Here is a 17,807-nt window from a genome sequence, read left to right as displayed (position 1 = left end):
AACATTTGTTAACAGTCCTGGTTGGCTCATGGCCACCTTTAGCTTTCAGATTTACTCGCACTCCCTTACTTTTTTTTGATATTTCTAAACACTGATCATTATTTCCAAAATTTAATGGCTCTCCAGCAACAAATATCTCTTCAAGTTTTTGTATCGTCGAAGTTTCATGTTTATTTAATGGTTTCTCTTCCTTTTCCTGTTGACACATGAATTTGTGTGGAACTACACCCTCTTTTAGTTTAAGTCTTCCTCCGACCAACTTATGTTTAATATAGTTCGCCATATCATTTTCAATCTAGAACAAGAAAAAATCTTACTAGCCATCTACCGTCTACACCTAGCCGACGCGATAGAGAACTAGTCACGTCCATACTTCCAAACTAATATTATAAATGCGTAAGTGTGTCTGTCTGTCTGTTACCTCTTCACTTTTAATGAAATTTGGTATGGGGATATTTTGACACCCGAGAATGGACATAGGATGCTCTTTATCCTGGAAAAATGTACGGTTCCCCCGCGATAAATGAATTTTGGCGCAACGGAGAGCAAACTAAAAATATAGAACAATCTATATTCTTCTATTTTTTTCTTTTTGTTCTGAAATCAACAAAACTTGGTTGACTACGGAACCCTAAAACGGAACCCTAACCAGCTGATTTTTTGTATATTGGTAGGTTAACAGTTATATAATTTTAGAGTAACATTGTCCTGTAAATATACTTAACAATCCATACTTTAGGACCATCACATCAAAGTATGAAATCCTTTCTATCTCTGTTAGCTACCACTTTCAAGATTTTTCGCAGATAAAGATGTTGTTTGTCTTAATATCAAAATGAAACTACTCACAAAAAAATAGCTTGATAGTAATAAAAAAAATTACTCTCTGGCTCTGGCTCTCTGACTATTAAATAAATGTAATGCTAAGTACTGACATGCGGTTTTGCTCGATAGTTTTACTCCAAATCGAGTAATAATTATTATTGTGTGGACCGCAAAACTGACAGCTCGAAGGCTCGCATCGAGCCGGCTCGATGGAATTAAATATATCGATTTAGAATAAAACTATAGAGCAATGCTGATGCTGAATGTGTGGACGAATTCCCGAGCCGCGGATTTTGCTCGACGTTATTGCTCGATCATCGAGCAAAACCGAATGTCAGTACAAACTACAAAAGATTATAAAAGTAATGTCTAATGACTGTATTTACTATTTTATAATTTTAACCAGATTAATCGCGTGCTTATTGATTTTAAATTTTACTGCCAATGTAAATCTTAAATAAATAAACAGTAACCACGCAATTGTTGATTATAAGATATTTCAATTTAAGACATAAATAATAAATTATGATATACTCACGTCAAAATGGTCTTCACAACAATAAACTGTACTTTTATCTCCAAATGGAATCAACCTCTTCATAGCTTTTATCCATGTTTTTCGCATTTTGCCGTCCTTTGGAACTATAAAAAACAACTTTTCCGGCGAATTTCTAGTCGTAGTTGTACATTTAGGCACAACACATGATTTCTTAGTATTCGGATTGGACATTTTTAAAAGTATTTAGGTATAATTCCGACTGCACAGTGCACGGGCGCGCGACGGCGAGCGGACTGAGTGAGCCAGACTGAGCGGGGTGTACGATGACATCACAGCGCGCCGTAAGGCTGTTTACACACGGCGCCGCAGCGGCAGCGGCACGGCCCGCGCCACCGCGGCTATGCCGCTCCATTACTCATCCCTGTATTTCTATGAGCCCTTACAAGTTACATACGGCGCCACCGCGGCGGATTTTTCTGTTCGTCAAGGGCATGCGTTATAGCGCAGTCAACAGCAAACGTGAGGCATGCCCGCGGGCCGCGACGCATGCTCTCTGACCGTATCAAAAAAACAAAAATGACATTGTTGGCGTTGCGTTCGTTGACGCATCCAATTAATGAATGCGCCAAAATGAAAGTTGAATGAAAGAAGATGACGAAAATTGAAGACGAAAACGCATAGTGTGGACATAGCTCTACCGCCTACAGCGGTACCGCCCGCGCCGCGGTGCGTGTGTAAGCACCCTAACCGGCAGACGGCAGCCGGCCGCGGCAGCCCGCGTCGTGACTCGTGTCTCGCGTGTCGCGAGCGCGACCATTCGCGACGGTTACGACTTGTTTTACTTCTAAATCGCATAAGTACATACTAATATCAGCTATCATTTGTAGTTCATTGTGTAGGTTTTATTTTCTTTTCCCACATATTATATTACGTACAAAAAATGGTTATTCATTGTAAGTTGTACTGTCTGTTTGAATAATAATAAAAAGAATAAAAATACATCTCATTTCAACTTTCCCAAGGAGAGTTAGGTGTGTTATGTGTAGTAATTATTAACGTTATACAATATAATAATCAAATTACAACATAATATACTTACAATGTTTATTTTTGCCACATAAACGAAATACATAATGATTTACGTCATATTACAATTCACGGGCAGTAGTTTCGGAGCCAATTTCGGAGTAAACAATCAAAATATATTTTCTTTTTAGGTAAGTATTTAATAGTATAGATATAGATCTCCGCGGTACGTCAGTCGAAGACACCGTGTGCTAAATAATAAAACAAAAAATCGGCCAAGTGCGTGTCGGGCCACGCGCAATATAAGGTTCCGTAGTATCGCTACTTTTATTTTTTGTATGGTCAATGAATGTACATTTATAACATGTTTTAAACTATAACTAACAATATCATAATATTATCTCAATTACGTAAGTATATTAAGGAATTTGAACGAAAAGTTCATTTATACTTCGCTGAAACATTTTATATCTTTTTGATCGACTATTACTCAATTATAATTTATAAGTTATATGAAGTCTTCTAAGCCGTGATAATTTTCCTTTTAAATTCAGCATACTAATTCCTATTCCCGTGAATTTTCACATTTCCAGAAGCAACCGTTTAGCTGATTGAAACTTTGATCTATGATACTGGCAATTTTTTTTTAAACTTATCTAACGACACCCCACACGGTGTGATGGACGTGAAAAAAAACGTCCCCGATTGATGTGTAGCCTGTAGGGGAGATACACTTACCATTACTTACTTATGTTCTTACCATAATTATTTTTTTAAAGATTTTATAATATTATATAAGTACCATTTTGTCGCCATCGGTAATATGCCGAATTGCAGCTTTGTAGGTCCTGTTACCTGTAATCTCTGAGTAAAACCGCGGACAGACGGACGGACAGACGGCAACTATAAGGGTTCCTTGTTAACTACGGAATGACCAAATACTTAATTAATTTTAAATGGAAGCGATGGCTACATATTTTTAAACGAGCTTTTGCCCGCGGCTTCGCTCGCGTTAAGAAGTATTATTATATAAAAACTTTCATCCCCCAATTTAGTCCCTTGGAGGTGGAATTGATCAAAACCCTTTCTTAGCGGATGCCTACGTCATAATATCTACCTGCATGTCAAATTTCAGCCCGATCCGTCCAGTGGCTTGGGCTGTGCGTTGATAGATCACCATGTCAGTCAGTCACCTTTGAGTATTATATATATATAGATACATTGTATCAAAGTTTACCTCTACAAATGGTACAGATTTTTTTTTTAATAGTATTCGTCCTTTTTTGGAAACATATAAGTCAGTAGTTTTGAAGTGATTGCTACAGACTCTGCTACTCTTTGATGGTGTCCAGCCTGGTTCGCTTCTTTGTTTACGAACAATTGCTATCCAATCTTGTTTCACTTGATCACAAGGAAACCTAAAAACACAGCACAGTTTTATATTATGTCATCGCATAGCGTATAAAAATAGAAAACAAAATATATAAGTACTGCAATTATTGTAGGCATTTAAGTCACCATCTAAGTCTGCACTAACTAATCTATGTCTGCAGCGCAACCATCCTTATCGTTCTAGCGTCAAAACCATATCGCTGTCTCTTTCTTCGCCTGAGCTACGACGCAAGCTGTGTATGTTACTCGATTGTTTCCAGATTGATCGGAAAAATAATTGTAAATCTATGTAAGTAATCGAAGTATTTATGCATACTTACATGTGGTAAGAGATTCCATGTGTTTTGTTTATTTTTGAGTCATAATTCGTACAATACCGAAACACACACGACGGCATTTTTAATTTATTTCGGTGAGGTCTGAGGAGAAAGGAACAAACGAAGCGGCCGGCGGCACGTTCGTGACTGCGCTCGATGCAGACTAAATAAAAGACGTCTGAATTGGGACGTATATTTTGAATCTTCATAACGCGCGCGGTTAAAGTGTCGCCGCGTTAAGAGAGTTTACGTCGTACGCATAATAATTTCAAGTTTCATGTAATTCAGTGCACTTTTATTCACACAGAAGCAAGTGCGACTGTGTGCGTGAGTTGGTTCATTATAGTCAAATCAAAAGATTTTGATCCGTGCGGAATGCGGATGCAATGTCGATGCGAGTCGATTTATTATTATTGATTATGATTTACTATTACATTTTAGCATACTATTACTACCATAGACTTAATATATACTGTCGTATAGACCACCTGATAACCCGAAAATGCGTGACCATTTTCGATCTGTCAATGTGTGCGTGTGCTAGTGATGTATATTTTACTATCGATAGTATAGTATTTTGTTATCGATAGTATAGTCCGTTCGAGTTATTTTACCTGAGTTTCTATAAGAAATAAATAATATGCAACTTTGACAGATTTTATATTTCAAATTAGGTACTTATCATAAATTTTAATTGGCAAAAGGTGACGATTGAAAAATAGATACACATTTTCGTTTCCAAAAAGGAGGAGGTTATACGTTCGGCTGTGGATATATTTTTTATGTATGTTCAACGATGACTCCGCCGTTTGTGAACCGATTTTCAAAATTTTTCTTTTGTTGTACATTGTATTGTTCCGAGTAGGTACCATGTTCACAAAAGTGGTGGTATGGTAATGGAAACCATGAGATATCGAGGTGACTCCTTGATATTCAAATGGGAACATATGGTTATTTTGAATTTATATGATGTATTTGACTATAACATTTTTTTGTAAACATTTTTTTAATCTTTTTGCATTAAATATCAATATAAGTAATTAATAATAAGGTTTTAAAATACATTAAAAAAAACAATAATTATTTTTCTCTGAAATAATCAATTACGGGACCAGACTGATGTGTCGTGAAGCATTCATAAATAGCTAGCGAAAGCCAGACTTTTGTATATTTAATAAAAGCTGAAAGTTTGCCTGTTTCTGACCTCTACAGAGGTAAGAATGACCAGCAACTATGGAGTTTCGGTCGCGACTCGCGCTTACTTATGGAGGTCACACATACAAAATTTAAGTATTTCCAGACCGATACGACCTGCAAACCTTCAAGAAAAGAGCGTATTCTCTCTTAACAGGCCGGCAACGCACCTGCAGCTCTTCTGATGTTGTGAGTGTCCATATCCAGAAATAAATAATTTTATAAATAAATATAACTATAAAATAATATATATATATATATATATATATATATATATATATATATATATATATATATATATATATATATATATATATATATATATATATATATATATATATATATATAACGCACCTGCAGCTCTTCTGATGTTGCGAGTGTCCATGGGCGACGGTAGTTGCTTACCATCAGGTGACCCGTTTGCTCGTTTGCCCCCTTATTTAATAAATATTATATATATATATATATATATATATATATATATATATATATATATATATATATATATATATATATATATATATATATATAACATTTGTACATTACATTTAAAAATATTATTGAAGAAACTTAGAAACTTACTTCTCAGAAGTAATGTCAAACGTATGCCTTACGCTCTGGAGTTAAGGTTGAATTTGTTTTGTTAATTTATTGTGACATTGGTGACCCTGTCGTGGTAATGATGATGATGATGATGAATGTAATTTGCATAGTAGCATATGCTTTCAGTTCTTAAAACAACGCCTAAACCCCCAAACTTATATCTATAAGGAATCCGGCGTTCTCTTAGTATCTTCGGAACCATAGTATACTCGGTGCAAAATCTTGCGTTTTAGTAGCATATACTTAGGATGCTTCTCATAAAACCAAAATCACCATATGTTTCCATATAAATTTCGAGGAGTTTCCTCGATTACTCATGGTTCCCATCATCAGGTCACCACTTTTGTGAAAATGGGACCAAATTGGAGTGAAACCTCATACAACAAAACAAAAATTTCAAAAATCGGTTCACAAACGGCGGAGTAATCGTTGAACATACACAAATAAAAATTTAAAAACAAAAAATATATATATATCCACAGCCGAACATATTATAACCTCCTCCTTTTTGGAAGTCGGTTAAAAATGTCCGGCACTGGAAGAAGTGATTGCTACACTTACTGTAAATAATATAAATAATAATATAATAATATAAGAAATTCAGCTTTACTCTTTCTCGAAGGTCAGGTATTTCATCAGAACTGGATACCTCCTTAATTAATCGCGACCAAAACTCCATAGTTGTTGGTCGTTCTTTTCTCTGTAGAGGTCACAAACAGGCAAACTTTCAGCTTTTCTAATAGCTTTCAGCTTTGCAAGTCGGTCAAAAATACTGCTATTCAAATACAATTCAAGGTACCTTTTCTGCGTGTTGGTTTTCACATTCATCTTCTTCCGTTATTGTTTCTTCAGTTGATTTAATTTTATATTGCCTGAAATACAAACAGAAAACACACAAAACATGTTATTTGTAAGTAAGTAATTAAATGAAAAAATAAGTAAGGATAACATTGATAATTATAGCAACCTTTTAGCCTCTCTTGCCTTTTCCAAGTTTTCCAAATTTTTGCGTTTTCTTTTCTTTGCTAAAAACATCTTAAATTTGTTTCCCATTAGTTCTGTAATGTAATGTTTTTTAATAGTAAAATTATTTTCCGCCATAAAAAATACATACATAAAATATAATATATTACTTACCAACAAAATAAAATATTTTTCGATCGCGCTATAAATGTTCACTAGTCTGGTATGCGCGACAAGGGTCAACGAAGGTCATGCGCAGCACGGAGCGATACGTCCTCCCTGCAGCAAGCCTCGCGGCGGACTAATTTGAATAGCTTTGGCTTTCATGCTTTGCCGTTTGCGAAAATATTTGTAGAAAAAAAAGGCAAAATATTTGTAGATTTTTTAAAAATAATGTTTTTAATTAAAGAGTTCTTCTATCATATGAAGCTATTATTATATTGAAATTTCTTATACTTATTTAGTTACATACCAAAATGAAATATTTTTTTCTGCTATTTGCTTAAGGATCTTGTCAATAGGTTATTATTTTTTTCTAATTAGAAATTAATTAGAAAACAATACAAAAACAATGGTAGGAAGTTTAACGAAAGTTAAGAATGAGTCATAAAAAAGCAAATGTTAAATTTGTTTTCTCATTTGTTACTTTATTGTGTTATATGTAATTACATAAAATATAAATTGTATTTAAGATTTTTATTATAATATGATACTCATAATTAATATTTATTAATACACAACACACATTCATGATCCAGGAACTTTGAAAACTTTTTGTTCCGTTGGCGGAATTTGAACCAGCTACCCTAGCTAGAGATTTTAATGCGCTCATCCATTCAGCCACTATGTAAATATAAAAAATAAGATATAATAAATAAATAAATAAATAAAAATCACAATCTCAGAAAAATTTGGGAATTTTTAGTTTCTGGTAATAGGCAAGATGACTGATTTTTTTTCTTATCGGTTATTGAAAGACACTTAAAAAATAGAAACATCGTTGAAAGAATGACTCTGATAGCTTAAAAATTCACCAAGATATGACAATACAAATATCTCATACAAAAGACCTGCTCGAAACGCTCCGTACAAAGTGCTACGAAAGTATGACGTCAGTCTTTCGTAGTTTGTACGCATCGGGAGACAACTTTGTTCGACAGGTATATTGAATATTGCGTTTATGAAAGTGGTTTCATAACAAAAGTTGCTTTTAATTGCTTAAGTTATCGAATTGTATACAAATATTAAGAAATTTATTTGAAAAAAAATTCGACTTGAATATCCAACTTTGAAGGCGCATAACAAAAAAAATACAAATGCTATCAAGCTGAAATTTTGGGAACACTTATTTTTTACCGATATTTCTTTATTTTATTAACAAAATTCGCTAATCTTTGACCTTGTCATCATCCCTATTGGCAACACTGAACATCAAGCGGTACTCCGATCCGAATTTTCAGGTTTATATTATTTTTCTGTGCTTATGACGATTGACGATTTATATATTTACTGATGGTATGTGATGCCAGTATCTTTATTGTTTCTTGTAGTGTTAACCCGGCGTCATGGGGGTTGGGTCTGTGAGACCCATCACTTTTTATTTCACTTGTAATTCGGTTACCATGCGTTCGGCGTTGCCAAATTTCTCAATAGCTGGAGCTGTTGAGTTGGTCTATGAGTCACACGTAACGCGTTAGTGTTGCGACGGCCGCAGCGGTAGTAACAGGGGCACAAAGTTGGATAAGGTATGTGAGACCCATCCCCGCAGTCAGTGTAACAATTTCGGGACATCTTACGCAGACATTATTGTAATAATTATTATCAGTGTTTTTAACATTATTTTTTTTGTATTTTTGTTGTGTTTTACAATGGAATTAGATAATTTATAGTAAAATGTATTATATTTTTTGTAGGTACTTACTTAATTACTTTTTTGCGGTTTTTTGTAGGTATTCCATATGTTTTTTTTTTACTTTCGAGTCATAATTGGTACATTTTCGAAACACACACGACCAGGGCCCCCGTAAGGGATACTGGCGTCTATGTGCAAAAAAGGACTTTAGCGCCCCTAAAGGCATTTATAATCTTTTTTATTATATAGGTAGGTAGGTGAAATAATGGAGATAAAAATCGGCCAAGTGCGAGTCGGACTCGCGCAAAAGAGTTCCGTACCGTTAAAGTGCAAAAATAGACCAAACAATTTTTTCCTCCTTGGTTTTGGCCCCCATAAGGATGGCGATTTGGCGCCGGCCCGGCCTCTCATAAAAGGGCGTAAGCGAAAAAATGGTTTTTGTCGCGTAATTTAAAAACCATAAATACATTAATTCATAATATAAGCTATGGGCAAATTAAAGTATATGCTTGAACCAATTTATGTACAAATTTTGGAAGCTTAAATCTCTCTCCTCTGTTGGCAAAATAGGAATCTCTTTTTTTACATCTAGGTATTTTTATTGATTATTCTTTGTTATAAAATTTGACCAATCGTGTTATGCTATGGGTAATTCAAAGACAAAGACATGATGAATGCTGACAATGAACTTTAATTTCTTAGCTTTAGTCATTGCTGAGAAAAATTGGTATCGCTACAGCCAAATTATCAAGGCGTCGCCTTAAGTTAACAGATATGTTTTGCATTTTTCTACATATTTCGTACTAATTTGACATTCATGACTTTGACAGTTTTGACAATTCATTTTGTGAATTGATTGAGAGGAATTGCTATACGACCATTTTTGCCCACCAGTATTTCTCCACTATTTAATGATTCTTATTATCATTACAATATTAATACGCGAGTGAAAAACTTTGTATCCCTTTTGACGAAAAATGGGGAAACATAGGTGATTGAAATTTTGCACAGATGGTGAAAGAGTGCATCTACCCAATATTATTTTAAAATTATTATGCTTTTCTCATACATTTTTATACAAATAAAACATTACACATACTACAACACAGCATGTAAGTAAGTATAGGCAGTCAATAACATGAAATATAAATCATTTGTGGAGTTTCAACTTACAGAAGACGTTAAAATTGGAATTTCCAATGTTGGAACTGCCGACGGTAACAACTTCTTGTTAATTTTTAAAAGTTGAAAACAACTCTGCTCAAAGTGGATTGAACAGATGGAACTTGATTTTGGAGGAAACCAGTTAGGTCCTCTCGCCGCAGCCTCTATCCATTTCTCTTTGATTTTTGAGTCTTTAGGGAAACTGAAATACGATTAAAAGCAATGTAGGTAACACGAATCATTCTTCAAAAATGCACTAATTGTAAGTAATTTCATAACTAAGTATATAAAAATACTTCCACATATTTTTATTTTCTAGGTCGTAGAAATAAAAAAAGAATAATGCTACCGCCTAAAAAATATCGATTCCAGAATATGCTGATGCACCACATCACTACTGTGAGACAGTAGTTTGATAGTTCACGGAACGTCAGCGGCCGTCAGCGGCCTGAATATGGCCGTGTGGCGGCGAATAATTATCCGTGAAGAATGATGGCCGTTTAATGAAAAAATCCTATAAATGACACTTGCCTGTGATAGGTTATACCGCGATTTTTGGAATTCACAATGTCGCTGCGATTTCTGCACGTAATTATAGCACAAGTCGGCATTTTGTTCACAATAATTAACGACGAAGTGGCAACGTGTACGCCGTGGAGTGGTTCGCATGCGACTGACAAATGACAAGTGACAACTTCCCGCGCATATGCGCAGGGATTGACGAGATATGCCACACCCCCACATATTACAACTGTTACTTCTAAAACACCACAGATTTTCCTCCGCATAGAATAACGAAAGTTCTATAGAATATGTTTGGTTTTCAATACAGTTTATTATTATTAAAAAGTATTATGCACAAAGATGGAAGATCCCACGCTATAAACAATTTTAATAGCTTTACACAAATGTGTTATTTTTATTAAATAAGGAGGCAAACTAGCAAACGGGTAATGGAGCTCTAACATCGTCATTTTTGTAAAATTTTAATATTTCTTTCGCTGAAATAATTATTTTCGATGCGACTAATGACTATACATTTTTAATTAAATATGTACTTCGTTGATCCTCAATAATGTCTGTAATATGTATATTGTGCAGTATTGAATCAAAGTGCACGGAAGTGCGCTGGCCAAGTTCCAGCTATAGGCCGCGCCATAGGAAACGCTTGCCATGCAGTATTTACTTACACGAACAGTTTTGACGCACTTTTGTCATTTGTGCATCTGAACTTGGCATTGGATTGGACTTCAACTCTTTTTTAGGCCAAAAAACATTATGCGGCAATCGAGCAAACGGGTCCTCTGATGGAAAACAACTACCGTTGCCCATGGGAGTTGGGACATGCAGGACACAGCTGTTGCAGCCTCCAGGTGTGTTACCGTCCACCATGTGTTTTATGAAACTGTCAGTTGAATAAGAATCAGGAATATTACGTACAAGAGGAAAAGGTCAGAGCAGAGGGCGCCACTAGCACATAAACAGTAAATAATCAGAATATTGACGTTGTCACAGAATAGATAATAGTTGACGTTGTCAAACGTCAGAAAAAATGTTATGTTATTATTTGATTTGCTAATAAAATAGACTTCATGTTTGTTGAAACGACATTCAAAAGAACCAGCTAAAACATCAGTCGTCATAGTAGGCCTCCAGTATGCGGCATATAGTTGCAGAGTTACGGGCGTTCCCTATTCCCGTGTGTGAGAGTGAACGATTCCACTCATTCCGGTTAGGTCGGTCTGTGTCAGTCCGAACTCCGACCGAATTCGATCGACCCGCTTTGAATACAGAGAGGCCTTAATATGAAAGCTATAGCATACTCGTACATGCAAAGCAGCTGGGTGAGTCAAGATATTTTCTTTATCGCTTCTTTATACAATCGCCGATCAAAATGTATGGAATTGATATAAGACGAGTCAAATGTCAACGTCATAATATTATTAAGGCGACGCCTTGATAATTTTGCTGTAGCGATATCGATTTCTCAGCAATGACTAAAGCTAAGAAATTAAATTTCATTATCAGTATTCATCATGTCTTTGTCTTTGAATTACCCATAGCATAACACGATTGGTCAACTTTCATAACACAGAATAATCAATCAAAAAGACCTAGACTGTCAAAAAGGGTTTCCTATTTTGCCAACAGAGGAGAGTAATTTAAGCTTCCAAAAGGGGTACGAAGATTTTGGCCGACCTACTTTCGCTAAATGTGTTTTTTTGAGTTGACGAATATTTTTTTCAAAACTGGATAGCTAACATCAATACAAACAAAAAGTAATCTTAGACAAAACCACGTAAGGAGTCACATTTCGAAGATATGAGCTGCTAAAGTTTTACCAATTTAAGATATTGCAACTTTGGCAGCTCAAATCTTCGAAATGTGACACCTTACGCGGTTTTGTCCAAGATTATTTTTGTTTGTATTGATGTTAGCTATCCATTTTTGAAAATAATATTCGTGAACGCGAAAAAACACATTTATCGGACAGTAGGTCGGCCAGGCTCCATACAAAAATCTTCATACCCTTTGTACATAGATTGGTTCAAGCATACACTTTAATTTGCCCATAGCTTATACATAATATTATGAAATGTATTTATGGTTTTTAAATTACGCGACATAAACCATTTTGTCGCATACGCCCTTTCCATTTTTTGCTGTTCCATTTTGGCCTCTCATAGAAAACAAGCAATCTAAAACATATCCAACACGGTTTTTTACTTTAACGCGGCGTCACCGTAACGAACGCTTATGCCAATTCCATACATTTTGATCAGCGATTCTACAACGAAGCGATAACGAAAAAGTCTTGGCTAAATGGCCAGGCGATATAGAGAACTACGTTACGCTAGGAGTCAGGACGTATCACGATTCATGTATCACACTATGTGCTCATACGATATACTTACTACATGTGTATTACTAAATACTATCTTCTTTACGTTTGATTAGCAAAAGCAAACTCGTTTCCTTTCACTCATTTCATTTCCCGGAACACGTCCTAGTTTTAATAATTCTTTAGGAGTCCCAGGGTAGTCCATCCTGAATAGTTTTTGGGTTGTAGAAGTCCTGGGTGTACTACAGGCTTATTTAAATAACTTAGTTTAAATTTAAAAAGAATAGACTACAGTGTTTGTACTTTGTTTTACATTTTTATAGCTGAGTATATAGTTTTAATTCATTATTAACAGTTAAAACTTTAATTTCAATTTGTACTTGTATTATTATTTTAATTTGTATTTGATTAACGCAAGTGTCCCGGTTTTCAATCTTCTGTTTTTTTTTTCAAGTTGACAACTCTCTACTCACCTCCCCGACACTCGGTGGAAGTCCGCTCACTTCTATTTCGATTTTTGGTGCAGTGGGTTCGTCCTGATTCTTCAGAAACAGAAGGTCACTATAGTACCAGAGTTTAGGCACGTAGGAATTCGGAGCTCTCCTAACTTTCTTGTACTCCTTTCGGAAGGAACTCCTTAGATTATTAATCTTTCTAGTGATCGTCTCGCGCGTCGCCAACGGGTCTATACTCAATACTTTATCCACCAGCACGTCGTAGCATTCGTTCCTAGTCTCTTTCTTGTAGTAGTCGTCGTGTTTTATCAGCCAGAGGGGTTCGAGGGTTTTAAATAGCGCGATAAACTCCAATAGGAACTCCCTGGACCACGTGGCCTGCGACATGTTACACGTCCGCCCGGCTGCGGCGCGCGCGTGGACTGAAGCCGGCACTCGGCAGCCGCTCCGGTCAGGCCAACCGCCAAGGACACAGGAAAAGTGGAAGCGCCGTATATGGCAACACTGTCGTCAAACTCACATCATTATGTATCAAATGAAAGGCTTCAAAAAGTTGGATTTCAAATCATGATTAAAGTTACCACAATACGTGGCAATACTAATAAAAAATAGAATAAGAGAGTTTAATAAATGAATAATAACTGTGAAAATAAAAAAAAACAGGCACCCGACTGCTTCAATAAATAGGTAAGTACTAAAAAAAAGAAATAAATAAACCCCGCAGTTCAAGAAATAGAAGGAATTATAGTCCAAAGGAATTTCCTTTTTAGTAAGTAATAAGTATTAACTAGCGATCGCCCAATGGTCGAAATTCGACCTCAAATAAAAAATTAAATTATAAGTTTCCAACGCTTTTCTACTGATATTCTATTGTCAAAATATTGAATTTATTATTTCTTAGACATAATTACTGCGACAGTTTCAGATTAATGAAGTCAAATGATGACCGACTGGCCGTGTAATAAAATATAATAATTGTGTAACTTGTATTTAAGATTCAATAAAAAAATATCTTCTGTCAATTTGTCAAATAGGTGTTTGTTGACAAAAGACTTCAACCATACATAAAAGAGTACAATTCGTGTGTAAAGGCTTGTGTTTATTCTTAGGAAGCGTGATATATGTAGAAACACTAATTTGCACACAAAACCAGTCTACAAGTAAATTTACAACTTTTATTCATATGTTAATATGTAAGATTTACACTTATTGAAAATATCTTCTTGAGGGTCGATTGATTGACAAGATGGCGGCACGGAGGCGGAAACGCAAGAGTTGGGATCGACGCGCTAGTGATGGGATGGTCGCGCTAGTGATGTCTCGCGTTGGGCGTAGACATACTCCGGGCCGGGTTAAAGTGACGAGGCAGCTGGTGAGTTTCTTTCCAGGTGCTGCGGGGTCACCTCCAAGTAGGTGTAGGTGTAGTCATCGTTAAAGGTAAGTTTGCAGCTAGATATCTTGTAGAAAGTAGTTGTAGAATATAGTTTGCTGTAGTTAAGTAGTAGAGTTTATTGCAGGTTTCCAGTGAGCTTCTTGATGCTGTCAGGTTAGTATTTAGTTTTCATTTGGTAGTGGGCAGAGACGAGTGAGAGCTCTGCGTATTGTTCCTCTCGCTGTCCTTATATCAGCGACACGCGAGATTCCGTCCTTTCCAGGAATAAGTTTCTCAATGCGTCCGAGGCGCCAACTGAGGGGCTGGACGTTGTCCTCTTGTATCAAGACCATGTCATTTACTTGTAGCGTATTCATGTTTCGCTTCCATTTTGTACGCTGTTGCAGCTCGCTGATGTATTCGTGTTGCCAGCGTTGCCAGAATTGTTGGCGCATCCTCTCGATCGTTTCATAGCGGGACCGGCTGGGGCGTGTGTCGTCAATGGCAGGCGTCGGTACCGATGTTAGCGGCCGGCCGATTATGAAGTGGGCGGGGGAGAGAGGAAGGTAGTCTGTAGGATGGGAAGATAGTGGGGACAGGGGGCGACTATTCATTATGCCTTCGACCTGTGCGAAAAGTGTGGACAACTCTTCGAAAGTAAGATTGGAATTGCCCATAACTCTTTTGATATGGTGCTTTGCCGATTTTATGCCGGCCTCTGCCAGACCAGAGAAATGTGGAGCGTAAGGGGGATGAAAATTGAACTTTATGTGTAAGTTAGTTGCAAGATCAGATATAGCATTAGAATTGTTTTTAAGAAATTGACCTACTTCTTTAGAAGCTGCAGTGAAGTTTCGACCATTGTCGCAAAATATTTCAAGTGGCTTCCCCCTCCGGGAGATGAATCGACGCAAGCTGAGTAAAAAGGCGTCTTTAGATAATTCGCTTACCGCCTCTAGGTGTACACATTTATAGGCTTGACAGATAAATAGACACAGATAGCATTTGGAGAGGCGAGCGCCACGACCCTTCTTACTTGAAATATTGAACGGTCCTGCGAAGTCCATTCCGATGGTCTGGAAAGGAAGTGCGGGTGTGACACGTTGTTGGGGCAAATTACCCATCATGGGCGTCAGAGTTTGTCCTCGGTGACGTCGACAAGTTACGCAGCGATGAACAGTGGTGCGAGCTAGCCTCCTACCGCACACGGGCCATATAGAATCACGAATAGAATATAGGAGATGCTGGGGACCTGCGTGCATCAGGCGGACGTGTTCATACTGAAAGATTAATTTCGTAAAATGGTGAGTAGAGTCTAAAATAATTGGGTGCTTCTTATCATGGCTATAGGTGGAGTGGTCCAGTCGACCACCTACTCTCATCACTCCCTCCTTATCGAGGAACGGGTTGAGTGATAGAATGTTGCTTTTTGAAGTGATATCTTGCTTTGTAGATAGTGCATGATATTCTTTGTCGAAAGATTGCTTTTGTGCTCGTATTGCTAGAAATAAAAATGAATTATTAATCTCTTGTACAGAGAGTGGACCTGATAATTTATTGTTTTTGTTTTTCAGGTTGTGCTTTAGTCGTAGAACGTAGGCGTAAGTTCGCTGAAGTTTCCCTAGTGTAGAGAAATTTTCAAACGGGATAGATAGATCGTCGCAGTCGGAGCTCGTCGAAGGGAGGACTATAATCTCAGGTAAGTCGTCATCTTGTTTCTTTGTTTCAGATGGAGCCTGCGGCCATTGGGAATCGTCCGCGGCGAGGTACGGGGGTCCGCACCACCACAGCTCGTGCGCGGCTAGCTGGTCAGCAGGCGCACCGCGGGAGATCACGTCGGCGGGGTTGGCGGCGCCGGGCACGTGGCGCCACGCCGACAGCGCGGTGTGCTCGCATATCTCCACAACCTTGTTTGCGACGAAGCTCTTCAGTTTGCTAGGACTGCTGTGGAGCCACGCGAGCACGACGTTGGAGTCGCACCAGTGTGTGCACGACGATATAGAGCAGCGCAGTGACTCGAGAACGTTCTTGGTTAGGTTAGCAGCGAGTAGCGCTCCAAGTAGCTCCAATTTTGGTATCGTGAGGGGTGGCTTGGTAGGTGCCACTCTCGATTTAGCGCATAGTAGATTGACTGATATGATACCTTCTTTGTCTTTACATCTTAGATAGATGCATGCGCCGTAGGCATGCATTGATGCATCGCAGAACGAATGTAATTGTATTTCGACTGGATCTCCAGACAAGGCTCTCCTGGGGATTGTGATGTTCGCTAGTGATGAGAGACTGGCCGTGATTTTCTTCCATTCCTTTTGTAGATCGTCAGGAACCGGTACGTCCCAGTCCAGCCCACGCTGCCACAGCTGCTGCATGAGCAGTTTGGGCTGAACGGTGCACGGCGACAGGAGGCCGAGTGGATCGTAGATACTGAATGTTGACGATAGTATTGTTCGCTTTGTAACATTTTCAAGCAAGCCAGAGGTCGGAGCTTCGATAGTAAAGTATAGCTCGTCTGATTGTGGACTCCAGCCCAAGCCGAGCGCGCTCGAGGCGTCACTCAAGCTCAATTTTCCTTGCAAGTCAACCGTCGAGATGGGGAAAATATCAGGTGCATTGGACTTGAATATCCGAAGATTGCAGGTTCGTGTCCTGTCACGGTCGCCAAATGTTTATTCTTAGGAAGCGTGATATATGTAGAAACACTAATTTGCACACAAAACCAGTCTACAAGTAAATTTACAACTTTTATTCATATGTTAATATGTAAGATTTACACTTATTGAAAATATCTTCTTGAGGGTCGATTGATTGACAAGATGGCGGCACGGAGGCGGAAACGCAAGAGTTGGGATCGACGCGCTAGTGATGGGATGGTCGCGCTAGTGATGTCTCGCGTTGGGCGTAGACAGCTTGTCAATCAAAATCTCCTAGTGTGTGTGTTGTAGTGTGTATAATGTTTTATTTGTTAAAAAAATGTATGTATGATAAAAGAATAATTTCAAAATAATATTAGCTCGATGCCATACCATCACCATATTTAAACTATAACTGTGCAAAATTTCAATCACCTACGTTTCCGCATTTGTCGTCAAAAAGGATCCAAGGTTTTTCCATTTTTCGCTCGCGTATTAATATTTAAATAAGTATAGATAACGCGGTCGGTTGTTTTGTTTTTTTTTACATTAAAATTTAAAAAATACTTACTGTGCCGTCTAAGTCATTCGTTAAACAATCGCTTATTTTTTCGGTATCTTCAACTGAATCGCCACTTTCGTCAACATCCTTTGATGAGGCTAAGAACAATGC

At 37.5% G+C, this 17,807-nt stretch overlaps 1 protein-coding gene across 6 annotated transcripts in view; it reads right to left on the bottom strand.

Moving 5' to 3' along the window:
- LOC121735701 (stress response protein NST1-like) overlaps positions 1–17,807 on the bottom strand; it is a 138,130-nt gene that overhangs the window by 19,578 nt on the left and 100,745 nt on the right. The window contains exons 1-3 of one of the 6 annotated variants that reach the window (XM_042126609.1): positions 6,994–7,120; positions 6,824–6,914; positions 6,656–6,728 (exon numbers count right to left, since the gene is read on the bottom strand). The exons of the other annotated variants lie outside the window; for them this stretch is intronic. Of the exons in view, the coding sequence (XP_041982543.1) occupies positions 6,656–6,728; positions 6,824–6,909 (159 nt within the window). The 5' untranslated portion in view covers positions 6,910–6,914; positions 6,994–7,120. Of the gene's footprint in view, positions 1–6,655; positions 6,729–6,823; positions 6,915–6,993; positions 7,121–17,807 lie in introns of those variants that run through there. 6 annotated transcript variants of the gene reach the window in all.

The sequence above is a fragment of the Aricia agestis genome, chromosome 17, assembly GCF_905147365.1.
Source record: "Aricia agestis chromosome 17, ilAriAges1.1, whole genome shotgun sequence".
In the NCBI taxonomy this organism is placed as follows: Eukaryota; Metazoa; Arthropoda; class Insecta; order Lepidoptera; family Lycaenidae; genus Aricia; species Aricia agestis.
This window is presented reverse-complemented; position numbering and strand designations above follow the sequence as displayed.